The sequence below is a fragment of the Pagrus major genome, chromosome 20 (genome assembly GCF_040436345.1).
Source record: "Pagrus major chromosome 20, Pma_NU_1.0".
NCBI classification, from domain to species: Eukaryota; Metazoa; Chordata; class Actinopteri; order Spariformes; family Sparidae; genus Pagrus; species Pagrus major.
This window is the reverse complement of record NC_133234.1, coordinates 24,288,015-24,311,159: the sequence shown is the minus strand read 5'-3', so window position 1 is coordinate 24,311,159 and position 23,145 is coordinate 24,288,015. Positions and strand designations below refer to the sequence as shown.

General features: G+C 43.4%; 1 protein-coding gene across 1 annotated transcript in view; it reads left to right on the top strand.

The window, feature by feature from the left end:
- Positions 1–6,313, top strand: part of LOC141015066 (heparan sulfate glucosamine 3-O-sulfotransferase 3A1-like) — a 35,308-nt gene extending 28,995 nt beyond the window's left edge. Inside the window, exon 2 of the mRNA XM_073488969.1 lies at positions 3,960–6,313. Coding sequence (XP_073345070.1) covers positions 3,960–4,581 — 622 coding nt within the window. The 3' untranslated portion in view covers positions 4,582–6,313. The remainder of the gene's footprint in view (positions 1–3,959) is intronic.
- Positions 6,314–23,145: the final 16,832 nt, after the last annotated feature.

Genomic DNA, 23,145 nt, shown 5'->3' with positions numbered 1-23,145 from the left:
ACACAAACACAGAACCTCGAGGCGAGACAGTGGGACACTATCAAAACGGACTGACTCGGGTGACGGGTCAGGTTTCGGTTATTAGCGACCAAGCAGACCTCTAATTTGTGTCTTTCCTCGTTTTCAACTGCAGGTAATGATTTCAAGACACCGCCATGAAAAAAGACTTTGCATAAAGACTTTTGTGGCTCCAGAGGGAGGTGCGAAAATTGTTTCAACTGACGTAACTTGAGGCAAACGTGGGTTCGGACTGGAAACTTTATGTTTGGAAATTATAAAGTCCGCGAATGTGGCGTGGACTCCTCATCTCTGCTCGAGGCTAGAGGCTACATTAGCCGCTACGAGCATAACACGCCCAAATTTCTGAAACAAACCATCAGCAAGTTGAGTTGCACGTAGGGGCCAATGATGTCACTTTTTCATCCGTGGAGAGGATTACTCACAATCATATAATCATAGTCATCAATAATTAGTTGCAGGCCGAAGTTTGTTTAAATTGTATTTGCCAAAAAAGAAAAGAAAATGTCATGTAACAAGCATCCGTTTCATGTGACCATTCTCCCAATAACTCTAACATTTACATCAACCTGAATACACTGGGGCTTTATGACCTCCATACTTGGACTTCAAAACACGAGTGCCTTCACGTTGCACACCGTACCACATACCTCACTGACCCTGAAAACCCCTCCAGAGTGCCCCCACCACCGCTGTGAGTGCATCGACCACAGAACAGGCTCGACGCACTCCATCAAATATAGATGCTTCCTTTAGTACGGGCTCATTTCTTTTTCATAAAACAATAATGTTCTCTTTTGCATCATAAAGTCGTGGCTCTACTGTAAAGGCTGTCCGAGGAGTGTAGTGGCTCCCACATCAGCATGTCGCCAGTACAGGCAGGAAAGACGCACGTGATGACTTCCTAAGCGTGCAAGCGTCTGGGATCCCCCCCCCCTTTTATCAATATTTAGTCTCCGTGTTCTTTATTATTGACTTGTCAGCTTAGTAGCCATTGCAGTCCCGGGTGGCACCGAGGTTGTTTTAAAGCACCATTATACAGCCTCGCTCTGGACTCTTGGGGCGATGGGGCAGAGCTAATGTGGGAGGAAAGGAGCCTTGTCCACGTCCGTCTTTACACAGCTGTGGGAGAGGCCGCAGATACTGAGAGGACTCTGGAGGTCAGGTGACGGTCAGTGTCGCAGGCGGATGTCGAGACATCGTTGCACCTGTGTTGCCGCTCTTGCTCTTATCGACCACTTCCTGCGTGTCCCCTCAGTGCTGACCTCATGTTTTGTTCCTCGCAGAGAACATCCACTGAGAAACACTCAGCCACAAAGCGTAGAGTATGTTGTGACATTGACCTGAAGGTATTGACTTATTGCTTTTAGATCAGTTTCACTTCATATGCTGAGTGCAACCGGCAGCTGTGAGAAAAGCCTCGAATGACCATAAGGAAAGGTGGCAAAGATGCACTTGTGCTGTCACCTCAGTAACTGAAAATGTCCTCTCCCAAGATCTGTTATGTAGGACTAAATGTTAATATCCCTTTCTTGTGTACGCTGCTGTTTTGACTCTCCTTCCTCAATGTTTTGCTGAAGGGCCCACGACATCTCCAGAGGTTTCAGCAGTGAGTCCCAGCGTCCACTCCGTTTGTTTTTCCGTCACGTTTGCAGTCATGACTGAGGAAAAGAAAATGTCCTTTCCCAAGAAAAATAACAGCATCACTTGTTTCAGCAAATCCCCAGAAACAGTCCGAGTGACAAATATGTTTCGGAGCCATAGGAATGATCTTACAGTCTTGAAGGAAAGGAGTGAGGAAGAAATGATTTGACATTGTTACTTCTGTAACACTGATTTTCAGGATGTAGTCCTGCTGATAGGGACTCGAGTTGGGTGATGTCTGCCGAATTGGCATATGACGATGTACGAAAGGCATCTTCGTCTCCACGCCACATGTCCGTTACATAGCTGTGTTCGTCCTCAGAAGCTCGAAACAAAGTTAGCAGACTAACCTAGCTATACTGAGGAAGTGAAGCTAAGAAAACTCATAATAAACGGGACATGAAGACGTAACGTTGGTGCACTGAGCAGCCACAAACATCTTTTCCTTTCCTCTGCAAAATGTCTCACAATTTTATGATTTTCAGGGCTCAGTAGTCGATGGCTGTCAACCATCAGTGATGGATGATGGCATCGTTCATCAGCCTAATAGGGACGTCAGATCAGAAATGGCTTATATGTGTCATCTCGAGGGGCAATTACAAACTATGCAATTTGTCTCTTAATTCAGAGGACTCGTTGGGGGGGAGCCCTCAGTGAAACCAGCCATCACACTCATCACGACTGCTGGTGTCTTTTAGAAATGCATGCTGTTTTTCTAAAGGCTTCGTCCTGAGCGAAGATCTCAGTGCCCTCTGTCTCATCCCATTCTGTGTATGTTAAACGGAGCATGATTGTTTACCAGCCTCTTCCAGCAGGGCAGAAAATCGGTGCCCGTCACATGACATCAGAAAAAGACACTCTGCAGTACTTGCGCCCACACATGCCAGTTCCTTGCCGCTGTTCGTACGAGGCCTAGAAACAACAGATTAAAGTGTTGAGCACTCTTAAGAAATTGGAAGAGGACCTCCCCTCCTTCAGGGTCTCAGTAGTTCTGTCACGGGCGGCAAACGGCGTCTACCCTGGGAGCAGCCTGGGCCACTTTGTCAGCGCCAGTCCTCGCTTTAAGCAGCAGCAGCCAAGCAGATGAATAATTGACGCCTGCATTCTGTACTTTGGTGAATTTTAAAGCTGTATTCTGCAGAGGCTCTAAATGGCAGAGGGAGGGAGCGTTAATCATTCATGGGGCTGCTTTTACCTCGCTTTGCTTAAGGTCACTGTCCCGAAGGCAGCTGGGCAGAAGGAAAAAGCGGAGAAAGAGGAGTGGGAGAAGAGGGGTGGCATGGCCAAATGGATTAGCTTGTTTCCCATCCCTTTTGTGAGCCCGTGGCAGAAAAGGGCTCCAGCACATTTAGGGGAAATCTTTCCCAAATAAATAAATGTTACAGGGCAGGTTATGCCGAGTTGAACTCTGCCGGTGTAAATATTTAAAGGCAGGACTTATGAGTAAACTTCCCATCAGTAGGATTTAATTTCATAGGAGGTGAACACAGTTTGAATACCAATTGATGAATATATTTACTCTGTGTGTTCAGATTGCTCAAGTGGAAACTGTTCATAACACCTACAAACAAGAGCAACTCTCCGAAATTATGTTTCCAAATTAATACAGTGTTAAACCACAGGAACACTGCTGTGAGGAGGCAAACACTCATTTCTCACAATCCACCAGAGGGTGATATTAAAAATGATGAAAAACTGCATGTTTTCTGATGTTTTTCCACCAAAAGTGAAAGACAGGAAGGTGATCAATTATGCTGGGACGGCCTTTCAGCTCAAATATCAATATTTTATAACCGGCACTACCATAGTATGGGTATAGAGATGGACGTTTTTCTTTCCGCGCCCTGTCAGAGTGAAGAATACCCTCTTTCAAATGGACCCGAGGGAGTACCCCTTCTTGATTTCACAAGCCCTCAGGCTACATTAAGGAACACATGAGGTAGCATCTGCATACTATCACCGCAAGAATGTTCTTTACATCCAGAACGTGGTGCTGCGCCGCTAAAACTGCATGTAATTATTTGGTCACACCTCTTGGTAGCTAATTGAGCTCGAAGAAAAAAAGACACCTGACAGAGATCAAATAAATAAACGACTAAAAACAAACCGTTCCCAGTTGTTATTCTTGATTGATTGGATTCAGCGTTTTTTGATGACATAGCCTGAGTTCATCCAGTTTTAATGTTTATTGTAACAAGAGCGGTTGTACAACTGTGACAGTTGCTCAGTGTGATTCAGTCGGGAGTTCAAGTCAAACAAATATCTCACTTCCCCTTTTTCTATTTTTCTACTCGCAGGGAGCTGATGCCCAAAACCCTGGAGGGCCAGATCACCATGGAGAAAACCCCCAGCTACTTTGTGACCAGAGAGGCTCCAGCCAGGATATCCGCCATGTCCCGGGACACCAAGCTGATCGTGGTAGTGAGGGACCCGGTCACCAGGGCTATCTCGGACTACACGCAGACTCTGTCCAAGAAGCCCGACATTCCCTCTTTCGAGAGCCTCACCTTCAAAAACAGGACTACCGGGCTCATCGACACCTCGTGGAGCGCCATCCAGATCGGCATCTACGCCAAGCACCTGGACAACTGGCTGCAGTACTTCCCCATGGGCCAGATCCTGTTCGTGAGCGGCGAGCGTTTGATCACCGACCCGGCCGGAGAGCTGGGCCGCGTGCAGGACTTCCTGGGGCTCAAGAGGATCATCACAGACAAACACTTTTACTTCAACCAGACCAAGGGTTTCCCGTGCCTCAAGAAGGCAGAGGGCAGCAGCAAGCCCCACTGCCTGGGCAAAACCAAAGGGCGGACCCATCCGAACATTGACCCGGAGGTGGTGCAGAGGCTACGGGACTTCTACAGGCCCTTCAACATGAAGTTCTACCAGATGACGGGACGTTTCTTTGGCTGGGAAGACTGAATGTGTTTTTGTCTGTGACACTGAGGACTGTGAGAATACTGCAAGGGAGTATAAAGAGTACTGTAGGGGGGAAATATGACTTTTGAGAGTCAGGTTGGAATATTTCAAGAAAAGTTGAACGTTACAGCGGAAAATTCACAAAAATTAAGTGAAATACGTTGTGAATAACGTAATACTCCAGGTCGTAATCTTAATTTTAACATTTTGTTTGTTATATCCTCAAATCATAACCTTTCCACATGAAAATGTCTTTATTCTCATAATATTATGTTTTCTCACAAATGTACGACTTCATATTCATCATGCCATGACTTTTCTTCTTGTATCATTAATATTTTATTTATATTATCGTGAAATTTAATTTAATTGTGTTGTTTTTATATCGATGTTATGATTTATTCTAAATATTTAAAAAATGTATGTCAGGTTTTTAGATTATTACATTTTGAGAATATAACAGCCAAAGTGTGACAGTAAAAGTAACAGGTTATTCTCAATTTTCATCCCTAAAATATCTGAAATTTATATTTGATTCTTGAAATATTTCAACTTTTTCCTGAAGATGTTATTTTTCCCCGAACAGTGTTCCTTGTACTCCGTCCTCAGCACTGACCCGAAGCAATATGTGGCTGTTACCGGAGAGGAAGAGGCCCGATCTCCCCTCAGTGGCACCCCAGATATGCAATATTTTCATGGTTACATTTTTCACCATCAGCGCTGCCTCGAATCCACAATCATGGAGATGTTTTCTTCTGGAAAAACTTGTTGAGTTGTCGAAGGATTTGCGTCATATCTCCCTGCACTATTTGATGAACTGTTATTGTTTTCTTTTAGTTTGAAGTCTGTGACACAAATGTTGTATATGCAGTTGCTTCTTTAAGAAGATTGGGTGAAATCATTTTGTGTCTGGAGGCGTTACTGAGTGATTTAAGGCCATATTTTAAAAAAACATACATAGCTGCTTTCAAATTTTAACATTTTTCTAGGAAAAAAAGGATATTAAAAAGATAAAAATATATGTATTTTTGAAAAGTATTTATTCAAGAAGTAAATAAGCAGTATGTATGTTGAATAACTCCTCAGTGAATATTTGCTTTCTTCTTATTATTATTATTATTATTATACGCCCCATGCCTTTAGAGCTTTGTTTTGTTTTATACCGAACACTAAAAACATTTTATCCTTTATTTTAAATTCAGGTCGTCCATTTTAATTTGTATTTACGATACGCGGACGATCACTTAGTCTTCATTGCAGAGTTTAGGAGTCGTCACCTGCAGTTAATGAAGTCACAGGCACTCGCTGTTATTCAAGCAACAGCGACTCTGGTGGAGGGAAAAAAAAGACCCTCCGTCCCAAAATGTGACTCAGATTTCCTCAACATGCCTCCTCGTGAATTGAATACACTTGATGTCACTGGCCTTCCTTTGCCTCGAGGCGATGTGTGCGTGGAAGTCTCTTTAAAAACCCAGGGAGCATGAGAACAATGGCGGAGTTGTGTTCCTAATTTCTGTCTACTTGTATTGTGAGCCACTTTCTGAAAGCAGATGTGCCTCGAAAGACACAAAATCAACAGTGTGAGCATCAGAGAATAAACCTAATATACTGTAGATTTCGGGGGGGTATTACGTTACCAATCTAACTGTGTTGTACCGACAGTTGTTTTCTTAAAGTTGTTGGGGTTTTTAAAAGGCACTCCTTGAATAAAAGTTGTTACATGTAAATATGTTAATCACGCTGGCCTTTTTTCTATTTGTCATGGCAGTGATTTCCCCCTCAAAAAATGTATGCACACAGTGTAACAGGAAACCGTTTCCACAACGTTAAGGGGAACATTAAAGTCATTACAGTGCTGCTCACGCATCTGACGAGCTCGGCTTCCTGCAGAATCGTAAGAGCGCTCCCCTGCTTCTCTGCTATCTCCACCGTTACACCTTCACATATTGTCTCTGCTTATCTCGGTCCAGCCTCCAGGGCAGAGTGTCAAAAGAGGCAGTGGGGATTTTTTTAAAAGATGCTTGCAAGCTGGAAGCCTTATTCTGGGTCTCTTGGCAGCTCCTTGGCAGCTTGAGGACTCAGAGGTACGAGCTTTTTTTGGGAGAAAAATGTCAAGAAAGCTGGAGTAGCACTCCTGGGTGCATTGACTTTGACGTGCACTTACTCCCAGCTCGCATGTGTAATTTAGAAGATCATTTATGCACAAACTACAACACTTTGCTGCTTAAATAAACAACTATTAACTTGACATTCTACTATAGTATTTAAAACTACTACAATTATAGTATTTCTTAACGCCTGCTGAGGGTCCGTGCAGACTGGAAGAGCCTGTGTTTACATTTTTCAAGGCAAAGTTACTGTTAACAAGAAGCAGGAGGAGGTTTTTCTTCACATAATTTTAGTTTTGGCTTTACAGTTTGTGGTTTAGACAGTGAAAACACCACCGCTTTTTGTCCACAGGGGCCTCCAAAAACAACAAAATCACAGAGTTCCTTGTAGTAGCTTTAAAACTAAAAAAGGTTTTAATAATCTTCACTGCATGACCAAACGTAGTCCTGCTCACTCTGTATCTTTCAATCGACAGATCACCACATGGCTGCTTGCACAGAAACACAGAGCGTCTGCTCGACAGTCTGACATAGTTTTATTCAAATAACACGCAGGTTTGCTCAAACTGTTGACAAAAAGGGAAACGCAGCAACGGAGAGTAAGAAGACACAAGAATATGGAGCGGGACAGTTGTCTGAAAGGTTGCCACAGTTAGCCACAGTTTTGCGGAGCAGAGAGACGAGGAAAATCCGACCAGAGTCCTTCACAAAGAAATCCACAGTCCAGCAGCGTTAAACAACTGGAGCAAACCGTCCACAGGCTTGTGTAGACAACCGAGAGTGATGAGGAAAGTCTTATTTTTCACATGACGCTATAATCCGCTCACATATTGGCAATTAAAAAAGTGATTGATACGTGTAAATCAAGCGTCCTTTGAGCTGCATTTGGGGAATCAGATCATGAAGCTACCCATTCAAGAGTCTGATGCGCCAGACATTCATCTGATTGTCCAACAGCCACATCGTTGATTGTTCGGGTTAATCAGGCATCGTTAACCCGCCTCAAACTGTATGTCAGACGGCAACCGATCTGGCAGAAATCCTCTTCAAATAGTAGCTGAGAAGTTTCTCAAGAACTGAAGTGATGTGCTGCTGTTTGATTGATGCTCTTGAGCAATTAGCAGGCACATATCACCTCCACTTCCTGATGAGGGTTTCATACTCTGAACATGCTTCTGTCACTGCACAGACTGTCTGACTGTAACAGCGGATATCAATCACGCTTGTGCCTGAAGGGAGAAGCTGTCCGTCTCTCGATGCCCTTTTTCAGTCTCTACTCCCCAAACACTCTCGTCCTTTCCTTCCCCATCTCCATCTCTTCCTCCCTCCTCCACTGCACCTGTATGTTTTTTCTTCGCTGAAGGTATCTCTCGGCCTTCCCCTCCCGCAGTCTGCCTGACTGATTTGAAAAACTGCACTGACAGGCACTTAGCAGATGAACCGCGATGAGAGGAGGAAGCCTGTTGACAGTCCGCGAATTTCTGAAGCTTATTCATGCCGATCGTCGGCGTGCTGAGATGATGTTGTGACTGTATCAACCTGCACGGAGGAGCAGGAGGGAAAAGGGGAGGCTCACGACCATTTGTTGACTTGTTCAATTTGCTTGTTATTCCTCCCTGAGTGGGTCAGCGGGGCCTCTTCAGCGATGGTTCCTCACAGTAATAAACAGAGACAGTTTTTCATCCTCCCACTCGAGTCTCTGAAGGGCAGCTAACTATGAAAGAGAAAATGGAACGGCAACATCTGCTGCGGGACGGCGTAAAAGACCACCACTGTCAGAGAGCATTCGGCTCAATATCGGTGGCACGGACCTGAGGGAGGACTTGAAGTCTGCGTATTGAAAAACAGCTGACCGCGATGTGGGTGGAGGCGAGCTTCTGCAGAAATCCAGGCCTTTCTGGTCGTCTGGAGAATCTCTTTGATCCGCTTTTTCTTTCTTCTTATATTTCTTTAACTCATTCCATCAGCATCGCACCTGTGTGGAGTCACCTGTGCACAATTAGCTCGCAGCCCACCTCGCTTTAACTCACCTTAAGCCACCCAAAACCCTCCACTCATTCGGACCCCCCCCGTCTGCAGACACGCAAACACTGAGCCTTGTTTTTGCTCATGCAGACGCTACAGAAGCGCGGCGAAAAGATTGGGTGGGCTCTGCGATAACAACCGCCAGCGCTTTAAGAAAAACACGGTTCAGAGCGTGTGTGTGTGTGTGTGTGTGTGAAGAGCCCTAAGCAACGTATAGGCCATGTAAAATGATGAAGCGAAGGGATCAGAGAGAGATCGCTTTGAAGAAGAAGGCATTTGCTCAGCACTCAGAAACATTTGTGCATCTTTCCCCAGTCGCACATACGTACATGCAGACATGGCTGCGTCGCATACATTGGGAAAATCGTCAGCACACACACACACACACTCTGACCCACCACCACACGAACACACAGCCGCCGCCGCCACCCGTTTGTGCCCCCGCGGCGGGACATGGAGGGGATCAGACCTCTGTTTTCTCTGGATCCCAGAAGAGAAGCCCTTAATCCCCGGCCAAGTCTGAGCAAATATCTCCGGCAGGCACGCTCCACACACAGCCTTCATCAAAAAACAGCCGAGGGGGGGAGGCGGTGACTGAGTCGCACTTTCAATTTCAAGTTTGCTTTATCTGTCATGGACTCTGTATCTTAAAGAGAGATCTTCAAACTTCAAAAGAAAGTGTGTCTGGTGCACTATAGGGCCAGATGTGAGCGAGATACCTGTTTCATCCAAACATTTACATTAAAACACACATTCTCCATCAAAAAATAGAGTTTGATGAGGAATGAAAGACTGTATTATTCCCTCCTTGGTGATTCATATTCTGAGTTTTCGTGTCTTTATTTTATTTTTTTGAACCGCCCTCCAGATTTTCCGCATTATGACAGAACAGGGAGGTTGTGGCTTTTGCGAAAAAATGCACCAAGAGAAATGTTTAGCTATACTGCTGAAGTTTAAAGACGTTCTCACGAAAATGACCGATTGTTTGTCCGTGATTAAAAAGCATTTCATGGGGTTTTTGCATGCCAGTATTAAAGCGAAGGAGCTGCTCTTTGAACTGTCACTTTCTGTGCCCGGAGTTCAGCAGACGACACACAAAATTAACAATTAAGATTGTCTGGGCTGCAGGACTCTTTCCAGACGTGCGTGTTTTGACTTTTGAAAAAAGTTTTCACGCATCTCTCTCCCTTCAAGACAGCCTCCTTCAAAAAAAGAGCTGCTGCTGCTTTTCAGAGGGAGTGATAATTGATCCTGACACATGATTAAAGATGTGTTCATGTTAAGCTCAAATTTTCCTTCTCCGGGATGAAAACCAGGGTGACAGGACTCTAAACAAGGCAGCCAGATTGTCTGAAGGGTCGAGCCCCGACAGCGTCCTCGAGGGAGGAGAAAGTTTGCCCTGTTAGTGGACGGCTCTGTCAGCAATGCCACTCAGCGCTGGAACCTTTTAGTCACACAGCAAAGTTTTTCAGCTTCCTCTGTTTTGTGTCATTGTCAAATTAAATGTTGGACAGTTTTTAAAAAAATACACTTATTCCTGTTCTTGCCATGAGTCAGATATGAATGTTTCGTACCACTCATATATGTGGGAGTTAAGTGTGGCGCTAGAGCTGGGAAGAAAGGGAGGAGGCTAGCTGTACATACTTCCAAAATCCACCTAATTAAATTAATAGTTTTGGGACATAGAGTTATTTATTTTCTTGTTGAGCTTTAGACGAGAAGTTACGTAAAACTCAACAGAAAGACGTGAATTAGCTTACCTTAGCATAAAGGCTGGAATAAAGGCTGGAAAAGGGGGAAACAGCTAGCCAGGCTCTGTCTCGAGTCCAAAAATCCACCTAATTTAATTTACAGTTTTGAGAAAGTTATGTATTTCATTGTTGGTGCCTCATTAGACGAGACATTAGCTAAAACTGTTGTTTATAAATGTATGAAGCTACAGAAAGAAGTGAATCAGCTCAACTTGTCTTCGTATAAAGACCACGAGGCTCTGTCCAATATTCAAAACTAATTAAATTAATAGTTCTGAGTAATAAAGTTGTTTGTTTTCCTCTTGAGCAAAAGAAAATAAAACTATTGTGTCTGTGTGCTACAGAATTAGCTTGTTTTAGCATAAAGGCTGAGAAGGAGGAAACATCTCACCAGGCTCTGTCCAAAGTTCATAAATACACCTACCAACAGCTCTAAAGCTCGTAAACATGATATATGTTAGTTCGTCTGTACACAAACGGGGGTTTTATTAAGAGTTACAAGCTGTGACTGTTTCTTAAACACCAGCCAGTTGCAATGACTTCCCCCGAGTCTTTTCATCACGGTGAGGTTTCCATGAAATTCAGCTGAGACGCTGCACAGAAGCAAAACATAACTCCCCTGAAACCACCAATTGTCATTTTAGGAGCAATTTGTGGGTTTGGGGAGAATAAGCATGCAATGATGCGTTTCCACAAATGACTATTTCTTCCATTTGGACTTTTTTAGGGGTTTATGGGGGATTGATGCAGCATTTTCACTTTTTTCTTCACATTTTTACAAACTGAAGATTGGTGTGCAGGTTTGACCTCAACTTGCGGCCTTAGCAGTTGTTAAAACAACAAAATAATAATAAATATTGGAAGAATGATTCATGTAAATCAGATTCAAAGCATATATTTAATTAATTAAAATCCAGCGGAGGATGATCTGACACTCCTCAACTGCTGAGGTAATCAGTAGCCTCATTAATGATACAGTAACGTATATAAACAACCAGGTGATTCTGTGTTGCAGGTGAACATATCCTGAATTATAAGGCTCATAAAAGGAAGAATGACTTATTTTTGCTTCACACTGGGTCATTTCTTAACAATTATTCCTCAGTAGTGTGTACATTAGCATTAAAATAAGGCAGCAGGGCAGAGTGAGATGGTACAAATATCTGTTTGTTATTCTAGAGTAGTAAATAAAAACGAGGAGCACATCCGGAGACACGGTGGGACAGAGTTGCATAAAGATTACTAGTTGTTTTAGAGGGAAATTAGCCTGCGTGGCCTGAAACAAATAGCTGTAAATAAATCATCACACACTTATTCCCATTCACTGCACAGTCTCTGTTTGCCTTATGAATAAAAGAGAGCTCGCCCCCTGTTTACCTCCCCCTCATTACAGACATCGGCCCATCACGCACGAGGCTGAGAAACTCACCAACCTCCTCTACACCTCGACTCACTTTGAGCCCCAGAAAACAACGCAAAGTCCCAAACAACAACAGAGCGAGCGCACACACTGAGGCACAAAAAAAAAGCAGCTTGTTAATAATTGACGCCGTCGGAGTGCCACAGTGCCGAGCGAAGGGACAGCGTGCAAACGCCACAGAAGAAAAGTCAAGGCTGCGACGAGTAATTATTTATCACCCAAGGCTGTAGCTGTGGAGGCAAAAGTGTTGCTGGAGGGGGGCCGACATGATGAACTAGCCTGGAGCTTGAGGCCTTTATGAGGTGTTACAGACAGTTTCACTATAACCTCTCAGACTGTATGTTTAGGTGGAGCGGGTCACGGCACACTCGGGATTGATGTAAAGATAGAGAGATCGGAGCTGTTGAAGTGAAACTTGTCCCTTTGGTCACCTAAATTAGATTTAGTCAGTTGCTTTTCAACCTGTTTTGGGAGTTGGGGTTGTTAATACTAAGCAGCCTATGACATATAACACTGTGTGTGTTTATCTAGCGTCACTCCCCATTCTGTCACTCCGCCCGACTTGGGGGGTTTTTCACTCCACTCCCTGACTTTTTGCCTTTTTAGTTAAGCTTTGTCTCGCTCTGACAAATGAGAGTGCCACAGGGGTCAATGTGTGAAGTATGTACAAGCTCTGGCTGCTACAAACAGAGGCCCTCGCACTCGTAAATATGACAGGTACGTCAGTTTGTTTTTCTTTTTCTTTGCAAAGGACCGCGTCGCTGCAGAACCTTTCGGGTGTAATCGGGTGATGGATTTGTTTCTGGGGATGCCACAGTAATCAGCGAGGTTGTACGAGGATCATTTACACGTGCTGTCAAGTGTTTCGCCACACTCTGACTGCCGTAAGGTATGTTTGAGTGTGATGTATAGCTGCAAATAACGCTGCCTGGCCTTTAAAAAACAAGTCATAAAGTTGAAACTGTGGACGTTTCTTAACACGGTTCCTCGTTTCTCAGCATGTTTCGTGGTCATGCTGGTACCAAGGTGTTTAACCTTCATTTAACAAGACAAACCTCAAGATTAGAAAAGTGTCTTTCAAGAAAAGTAGAGAAATCTGTTTCTGTCTGCTCTGATGCCCTGTTCAGACTCAAAAGCTCAGCTTCTCGTGTATAAAAATACCCAAATCTTCCATGTTGTGGGACCCATAAAGTGTGCACACTAGAGACTTCTGCCCACCGAGCCGGCTACCTTACAGTTTAGCACCTGGCTAACTTGAATAGAGATCATATGATTTAATCTTGAGGCTCTTCTAGACTTTGCAAATTTTATTGGACAGGAATGGCTGAAATTACAGGGTTGTGAAATTCAAAAAAATTTATCCACCATTTTAGAGACGTTTCTTTCACAATGTAAGCATATGAGAAAAAGTATTTTTGGGCCCCAGTGCATCATGTGGCAATGTGCTGATTGGCTGTTGAAACAGACGACATGCCTCACCTGATAAAACCAGCCACTTGTGGGCTTGCTAAGCTAAGTCGCAGGCAACAGCATCAGTCAGCTTCAAGTTCAACTTTCTCTCTGCGATGTCCTAAAACGGTTTCATCTCGTCACCAATCTTTGGTCCGAACTGGGCTTAACAGAGACACCAGGATAGAGGATGGCGCATTATTCCAAGACCAAAACGGTCAGAAAAATGTCCCATTGGACCGAAAGCCCATTTGTCCGACTATCCCGAAAACAAATCGCACGTTGCTCCATAGTGACTGTTGGCCCGTCCATGGTGCTGAATCAGCTGGGGTTTGCTTCTTTCTGGCCTTCCTCCAAATGACTAACCTGAAAACCCAACTGGACACTAAGATTAGGGGCTAGAAACTCCAGGGAGAGTGTGTATTTTCTGAACAGCAGCAGTGGGCTTTGTTCTCAAGCTGTTGGACAAATGGGCTTTCGGTCCAAGGGGACATTTTTGGGGCTGTTGGGGTTTTGGAATAATGGGCTGTCAGAACAATAGGCAGCCTCCACACCTCCGTGGCCTTAGGATCTCCCGGTGAAGCTCGTACATGGCAGGTAAAAGGAAGTGGACAACACCATGCATCATGGACGTATGGCACTACATTACTACAATGTACAGTCAGAGGAAGGAAAGGATACCGTTGGCATTTGCATCTGTATGTGTGCGTGTGTGTGTATGCAGCAGAGTCTATATGTGTGTCAGGTAAGTGATCCAGGTGGATGGCAGCAGAGGGGCTCAGGTGTCCTGTTTCAGGCAGCAGCTGGTGAGCGAAGCCCGGCCGAGGTCACCCTCAGGGACCCTGCCCCCTCGTCACCTACTCCCGCTGGCTGCGCTCCACGCTCGCCCTGTCGTCGTCATCCGATCTCGGCTTCGCATGCATCGGAACAGCAGCTCCGCCGCACGACAATGGACCTCTTTTAATTATCAGGGACGGTGTCCTCGCTCAAGTGATGACGGCTAAAATGTATTCGGCCCAGTCACGAGACGAGCAGTTCAGGCACTCGGGCACGCAAAGCCTTCGAGGCACGGTGATAATTGATCACATTGTAGAGGCGTGTACTTTGATACAAAGGCCACGCAGGTGAGCTGTGTTACTTTTAGCCCAGAGTACCAGCCTGTCAAAGCTTCACACAGTGGGAACATTTATAATAACTATAGTTAAAACTATAGACTAAGACTTTAACACTAATCTATACAGGTAGACGGATGAAGCTAAAACTGTGGGACTGTCTAATGAAAGACAAATAGATATATCATGCTTATTAGTCGGTGTTAGAGGTGTTCACAGGTTAAGTTGTTTTCACTTCGGACAAAGCCAGGCTAGCTGTTTCCCTCTGTTTCCAGTGTTTATGCTAAGCTAGGCTACAAACGTCTTGACTTAAGCTTAATACTAATACATCAATTTTCTTATCTGCCTCGAGAAAGAAAGAAAGAAAGAAAGAAAGAAAGAAAGAAAGAAATAGTGAATTTCATGCTTGCTCATCACGTATGCTGGTCCTAGTGCTAGTACTAGTGCTAGCCAGCTACAGTAGCTGACCGGAAAAACAGCTAGTCGGGAAGAACGGGGTAAGATGAGCCACTTTTTTACGTTTGAATATTTTCCTGCAAAATAAAAGTGTATTTGTTTTAAATAATAGTGACTATAATACCTCAGGTTGTTTTGTTCCCATGAAAATTAAAACAAGTAATTTTGATCTTGATTAATGTCACCAATTTAACAAAGACAAAAAGTTACTGGCTATATTTTATTCAAGAGATTTATTCAACTTCTGTCTCATGACTGGCTACAAACACACTTTTCTAAGGCACTTTATACGCTGACAGGAGAGTTTATATTGTCTCAAAGTGGCTAATGTGGTAGCTCCCAGTGTTTCGAACTGTTTGGTGCTTTGTTCCCTTAAAAGTCAGTGTGGTCACAAGCAGCTCGCTAATCTGCCTGTCAAACAACACTTCAGTTAACTTTGTTACTTAACAGGCATGAGTAAATCCACTCATTGTGATGAATCCATTGAAATCCAATGGATTTAGTGTGATAGTATTATGTTTGACATCGGCTTTGTTAGTTGTTTTTATTCTTTTTTTGAAATTCCCTCTTCTGACTTGCCTGATTTAACCTTACGTTGCAGATTAGGGCACTTAAAACGTGCAAAATATTAAAAACCGTACAAAGACAATAATATTTTTCCTCGTCAACTTTATGTAAAACCATCGTTGTAAGTTTGTTTGCAGATGATTACATCCTGTTTCTCAACTCTTTCTGGGATCAGGGTCGTACCATAAAACACAGCATGAGTGGGAACTGTTAAGTGCTGTCACATAAAACAAAACATGGGAATATATTATGGTTTCTAAGAATAAGAAAGAGGTTAATTTGTTTGGCCTCATTTCCCTTTCTGACAAATTTTTCCACATTGAGATAACAACATACAGACAGGATGACACGGAGGCGTGACAGAGTACACAGTGTGTCATTATTATCGCTACAAAGAGGTCAAGACTCGGAGAAAAATAGCTCGGACAGACATTCCTCTGCTGCCGGTTTCCTTCAGCTCACTCAGGCAGGACTTTTGTGTGTCCATACCAGAGTGAGAGGTTCAGGGAGGATACTGTATGTGGGACAAATTAAACAGGCTTTATGCTTCGGGTTTTAAAGCATGGCCTCTTCAGCTCACCAAGGAAATTGAGTTTGTGACCAAAAAAATGCACTTTCCTCTTAACCCCCTGACCAGCCGTCACAGACACACAAACTTTCTCTTTGAAGGCTAAACGGGCAGAAACGAGGGAGGATTGGCTGTTCTGGGGAGTTATGGAAGCCCTGATCCTATTACCCGCCCCCCTGAAAAATGTGTCTGCAGGCCCCAGGAGCTTTTAACCTTTCGCTGCTCTACGCTTTGATTCATGGGGGCGGCGGTGCTCTCATGTGAGTGTTGCTTTTTTTGTCAATACTGGGCTGGGCCGCTGGAAAATGTGGAACCGGTGCATTTTTAGCCAGGAGGTATGTCTGACAGTGTCGTCTCTGTACGTGCAGGGATTCCCTCCGTCCAGAGAAAAGTCAAGTAAATTAATAAATTAAAGGGCAGAGTTGTGTATGTCAACAACGGAAACACGAGGAGGAGGTTTGCGTTAAGGCATGTTGTGGTTTACAAAAGATTTATTCAAGTAAACAAAGCAGATGGGACACTCAGACGGAGTAACTCATCAACACTGCAGGCAGCAATGTGTGTACTGATTCGTTTCAGCCTCGTGCACCTGCAAAACTTAAGCTAATCATGGATAGATAACACAAGTTAAAGGTTCATAAACATGCAGGTAAATGACTGTGAGACTGAGACAGAGAGTTTCAGACAGAAACAACAGGAAGTCTTAATTCAGACGTCCAACAGGGATCCTGTAATGTCTTATAAATTTATGAGACACACACACACACACACTCTAGTGTACAATGGCTGCAGACGGTGACAAACTCACAAACATGTTTATTTGATAAGATTTCAAAATGGTTCATTTCACTCGGGGTGTCTCAGGACTTGGGAGAGTCGGAGAGTGTTTCCAAACAAAGACGTCTCATCAGTCAGTAAGACGGCACAGAGACGGGACAGCGTCGATGGAAATGAGGCGTATTTGTCAAAGGACATAAGGTTCGTCTGTGTTTAATTCATCAAGCGTTTTACATGCACAGCTTTCAATTCACAAGAAAATGAAGGAAGAGGGATGTGAGAAGCTGTATTTGTTATCAAAGAACAAATAGACTGATTGCCCTTTCTTTGGATGTAGAATTACTGATGAAAACATTTCTGCAAACCACTGATATGTTCACATTTGTTCGTGTCATAGGCTACGTACCATATTGACAATTTCCACAATGTCGAGGTTTTGGATGAGACCTCGGGACACCTCCAGCCGTGCTTTTGTCGTGACCAAAACAGGTATTTTAAGCCAAAAATGATGTTTTTCTGACTCTAACCAAGTGGTTTTTGTGCCAAAACCTAACCAGACCATAAGCACAGCGTTGATTTAACATAAAATTGAAAATTGCGCTTAAAGAAATGTAAAGTTGCAACATAAAGAAGCGTACATTTCAAGTATTTACTGGGTTTTATACCTGCAAGCTCCCTTACAGTATTTATTGGTCTCAGTTGGGACGTTTCACTGTAACTCTAACATCCACATGATTGAAAGCGAAGCGCCGTAACATTAAGAAGAGCTGACAGAAAAACCCTCGAAGGCCAGCTGCTTTGTTGCCCAGCGACAAAGAAAGGCCTTTTAGCATTCAGCCAAATATTTCACGACAATCATGCATCCGTTGGCCTCTGCGATATATCTACTTGTGTGGCACTTCTTAACTCGCCGTGCACCTCGGCTAACGTGTTGGCTCAAATACCACAGAGAAGCTCTGAAAACAGGCATTAAAGCAGCCTAAATCCCCCAAGTAGCTGTGTGCTTAGCGTGGTCTCTGAAAGGTATCCAACCGTTTATGTGAAACCTAAGCACTTCTTGATCAAAGGCTTTCACGAGACTGCGAGGTGAATGAGGAGCCTTGTAGAAATCTCAGCTGATTATTTTTTTTCAGTCGGCGCAGGAGAGAGAGTGTGTGTGTGTGTGTGTGTGTGTGTGTGTGTGTTTAGTGTCTCGAAAGACAGGAATCTTTCACCAGGGAGAGCGGATTAACACATCAAATCCAGCCCCTTCAATCAATAGGGAGGTAATGGAGCGATAGAAAATATCTGCACACCGCCAGATTTAAGCAGCTTTCTCTTTTCCGCACAACCCCAATTTACACACCGCAACACAATCTCACTATACAAGAGGAGCAAAGACGCACAACAGCTTTTATTCAAGGATAGGAGAGTCGAGCTCGATGATGATGTTCAGTGATAATGAAGAAGAGGATGAAGGTTAGAGGGGATATGATGACAGAAAAGAGAGCAAATGTGATTATTTTGCTGTGCTGTTAAATTTTGTTAAAGGAAAAAAGCACTTTCCTTTTAACCTCCTGACCACCCGTCACAGACACACAAACTTTGTATTAAAATGTAATTAGCCTTAAGCTAAGTCTAGTTCAATACATCAAATGTTAGCATTTATGTTTAGCATTTTATGTGCTATTATGCGCTTTTTGGTGATGATTAAAATGAATTTTAAAGGGAAAAAAGAAAAGAAAATCAAGTAAATGTGGTGAGTCCGCAGCTATGCTAGTGGCTCTGTGAGGCTGAGGCACAGAGGGACTTTGAGTTAAATGCTATAACTGCTATACAAATGCAGTCCATTTACCATTTATCTGCACAAATGAAGCTTCACCACCACCTTGGTTTAACATGTTAGCATGCTAATGTTTGCTGATTACCCAGCAGTAAACCAGTAGTAAATAACATTAAATGTCAACATGTATGTTGTACATGATCTCATAAAAATCAAATCAAATAATATATTGACCCATGCTCATAAAGTTTATATATCTTTGTTGAAGCTGTAGGACTGTGAAGCTACAACACTTCAGTCAAAGTGCCTTTTCCTGCCCTCCTGCTGTCAGTAGCTGCAACACGGTGAGCTTGTGTTTGCACAAACTTGACCCCTGACCTCCTCCTGCGGGCTCCTGACCCGTCTCACTGACCCATCAACAAACTAATTTGTCAACAGCGACCTTTCAGGTCTGAAGCAGTCACTTTGACTTCACTGCTCCGGCCTCTGCAGCCGGCACTCTGCTCACAATCAATAACACAACTTTGTAAATACTCAGACAAGAGATAAAGAGCAGAGCCTTTAGTGCTGACTCATAAATATTAATGCACACCGCCGCCTCTGTTTTATACATGTTTGGTCCCAAAAGCTAATGTGGTGTTTAACATTAAGCTTGTGCTACACTCAGCACTTTCCTTTTTACCGCTGTAATCACAAGCAATGTGGAAGATATCGCTGCTGTTCCCTCTTTCTCTGCTTTCATGAAGTGGATCATAAAGCTGATTCTGCAGGCTGGTGAACAGTTTCTGCCTATATGAATATTTTATAAACACCGTTTCCCTTCCTTTTTCACTTGTGACGATTTATATATATATATATATATATATATATATATATATATATATATATATATATATATATATAATACTGGTAACAATTGTAACCCACCTTATTTAGCATTTATAAGCAGTATATAAACTGTAAATATATGGTTACAGCACACAATAACACACCTTAAAGTCTGTGAATGCTTGACAAAGTATATAAAAAACGTATCAATCAAGTATTTGTGTATCCATGAACACTTTGTCCTCACTCACCTTCAAGAACCACACTTTAAACCCAGTTTAAAGCTTATATATATATATATATATATATATATATATATATATATATATATATATATATATAAGCTTTAAACCCAGTTTAAAGCTTATATATATATATATATATATATATATATATATATATATATATATATATATATATATATATATATATATAAAATATGTTTATGATATGTTAAAGACAACATATTCTGCACATTTTCAGGTGTGTTATATTTATTTTGGGTCACTACTAGAACAGGCTTACATGCTTTAATACTCAAAAAACATCAGTTTTCTCATTCTGTCCACTGCTGCAGCTCTGAAACACTCCTGTCTCTTTAAGGCCCCTCCTCCTGCATACCCAGTCTCCTCTGATTGGTCAGCAAACACACGCCTGAGCCAGCAACAGAACAGCTGGGCTAAATCAATTATATCGTGCAGAACTAGCCGTTAGGCATAAATTATGACATGGTGACATGTTTTCTGTGGGAGAGAGGAGCTTCTTTTAACTTTCATGACCTTTTACATGCACAAGAACAAATATAAAACACTTCTGTGATTGATATTGATTGATTTTATAATATGAAGTGTGGGTACCATACAAAAGCTGGGGATAAGACACATACTAGATACGGGCTCCTTCTCAGGTCCATGATTGGCACAGAGGAAGCAGCGAGGCGTATGATTGGCACACGTAGTTAATGACTGATGCTGGATCCTGCGGTGTGGCCACACTCCACCTCGTCGAGCCCCAGCGTGAGTCCAGCTGTGGAAACACTTTGCTCCACAGTTTTTTCCGTGTCTCCTATGACATAAGATATTAAAGAGCACCGGTCTTTATGAACCTGTGTCATGCATGAAAGCAAAGAAGTCCTGTCGAGGTCGGACGAGAAGACCGGTGGTGATTTAATGCTACTTTTCCTCGCTCTCTCTTCATCATCCTCACTGCTGTTCTCTCTCTTCTCTAAACTTTATTTTTCCAGGTAAAGGTGGATGTGATCATACTGAGTAGAGCACAAGCACATCTATACGCTGTAGCGCTCAGTGTTGTGGGTTACGTGCCCAGCACCTCCTTGGCATGCAGCGCAGCTCTCAGCAGCAGATGGAGAGCGCCTGCATTAACGCTGATGGTACCGCGATTCTCTGAGGCCTCGTTCCTCTCATTCTCTCTTTTCAAGCACTTCGAACAAAAGCAGCATTTCAAAATTGTCAAGGCAGCAGAGGGGACTGTGTGAAAATGTGATAAGACAAAAAAACGAGCGCACTGAGCACCCGGGCGCAGAGGAGAAGCTGGAAGGTAAGAGCGACAGAGCTCTGTGGGCTGAACTCGTGACAGATTGTGTTTGTGAGGTGTGTCAGGGAACTGAGCTGGACACAAATGCAAAGCAGAAGATGTGATTTAAAAATGCTAGTTGTTGAACCTTTTTTTCCCCCCTCTTCTCTCAAATCAACCCTGATTTCATGCTGAATATGTTAGCATTGTGATCGTTTAGCTTCACCCATCCGTAAGAACATGTTGGGTAGTGCCAATCATGAAATAAATCGTAATGTAAAAACGTAAATAAAAGCAGAATGCGATCATTTGCAAATGAACCGTGTTCCTGAGCACATGTAGTAATATCCTTTATACAATCACGTGTTTCAGTGTCGCACCTCGCCCAGTCCTTGCTTGTGAACGACCCTTTCATACCCAACACGATACCATCACCTGTCACCAATGAACCAAACAGGTGGTTTCAGTTCATCCCGGTCTTTTGTCGCCCCGTCACAACTCGTTTGAAAGGTGTCGCTGGCATTAAATTCAACAATAAGCAGATATTTAACCAAAATCAATGCAGCTGATGAAATACATTGACTATCTTGTCTCTGTACTGTGGTTCGGGTTTGGTTAATCAGGTTTAGGTACAGAAATGACTTGGTTAGGTTCAGGAAAACATTGTGGTTCGGGTTAAAGTGATTACTTTGTTAAGCTTAGGAGAGCTTTAGCATCATGTTACAATAAAAAATATGTGGTTAAAGTTATGGAGCGATTGTGGTCATGACAGGAAACAAACGTCAGTCAACCTTGTTGAAGTCCAGTGTTTTGTTTACCCATCTATTATGAACCTGACTTCCTCCTTTGCTCACAACAGACAGGAGTTATAATTCCTACAGATGCTTTGTTACCTCGACCAATTTAGAGCACTGATGCTGTTGTTCTTCTTGAGGACAGTCTTTTATAAAAGCAGTACCAGTATTATCAATATAAAAAAGGTATTTAAATTAATTTGTGTTTGAGCTTTTTTCAAACTGGAGGCATCACTTCTGAACAACACTTCCTGAGGCCGATCGCCAAATAACTTCTAAATATCTCCAAAAGTTGTCAAAGTGAACATATGGACGCGGAGGTCAAGCGAAGGCAAGAAGAACATTAAGAGGCATTAAAAGGTGCAGTTCTGAATGTGTAGCTGGACGGAGGAGAGTCGGAGCAGGCTGAGAGGCAGGGCCCTGGCACCGGCACACAATCCATTTGTTCATGGCACAGGCGTTAATGGCTGAGCAGCTCCGAGCCAAAAAACATAAGGGAGTGCTTTTAATCAAAACTTGCATGCATTACCTCCGCGGATCGAGGCAAGACGTTTGCACAGGGTGGCCGAGAGGTGAGCGAAAAAAAAAGCCCAGTTTGGTCTCTCGGGCGAGGGCATGACGGAGGGCGTGACTCTTAAAATAAAACAAGCCGGGCCCCTGTGAGTGGACCACATGTCGGGGGAAATGAGGAACGTGTGCAGTATCAGGATGGTGGCAGGCGATGGAGGTTTGAACACGGAGGTAGGATTAGTGGCTGTCAATAGAGCAGTGTGGCTGATCCTGTCAGAGCTGCACCGGGGGTTAAAGACCAGGAAATCAGCCTCACACACACGCACACACAGACGACTTAATGCCATGTGGCTCTCTCTGCAGACCTTCCTCTGGTGGCTGATGAGGTGTCTTAGCTGATTAATGCCACGCAGAACTTTGGAGGTCATTTCCAGGACTTTAATTAGGCCGGGCACTAACTAAATCACACTTACACAATTGAGTTCTCAGTTGAGTATCTTCAATTAGGCTGGGCCGAGGGCCGGGGAAACCTGATTACTGTGTTTGCTTGGAGGAGCGGTCCCAAATTTTAAAAAGGTCAAGGAGGGGAATGATGGAGTATCGGTTACCTACTGTAGATACAGGAGATTCAGACCAAACGAGGAGTTATGCGGGCTCTTTACAGTAGTCGTGATAAGTGCAGAGGTTGTTCGGGAGACTCGTGCTTAAGGCCAGACACACCCAAATCAGATTAACGAGGCCGAATGCAAGTAATTTGACCGACTCTATGGAGAGGTTGATCCCATTACAGCAACAACAAGCCCTCCTCCCTAAAAAAAAAACCTACAGGAAGAGGCTTTTTTACGGCCCTCTAATTAATTGACCATCAAAACCTGCCCACCAGCACATCTGTGACAAGTTATCTTAT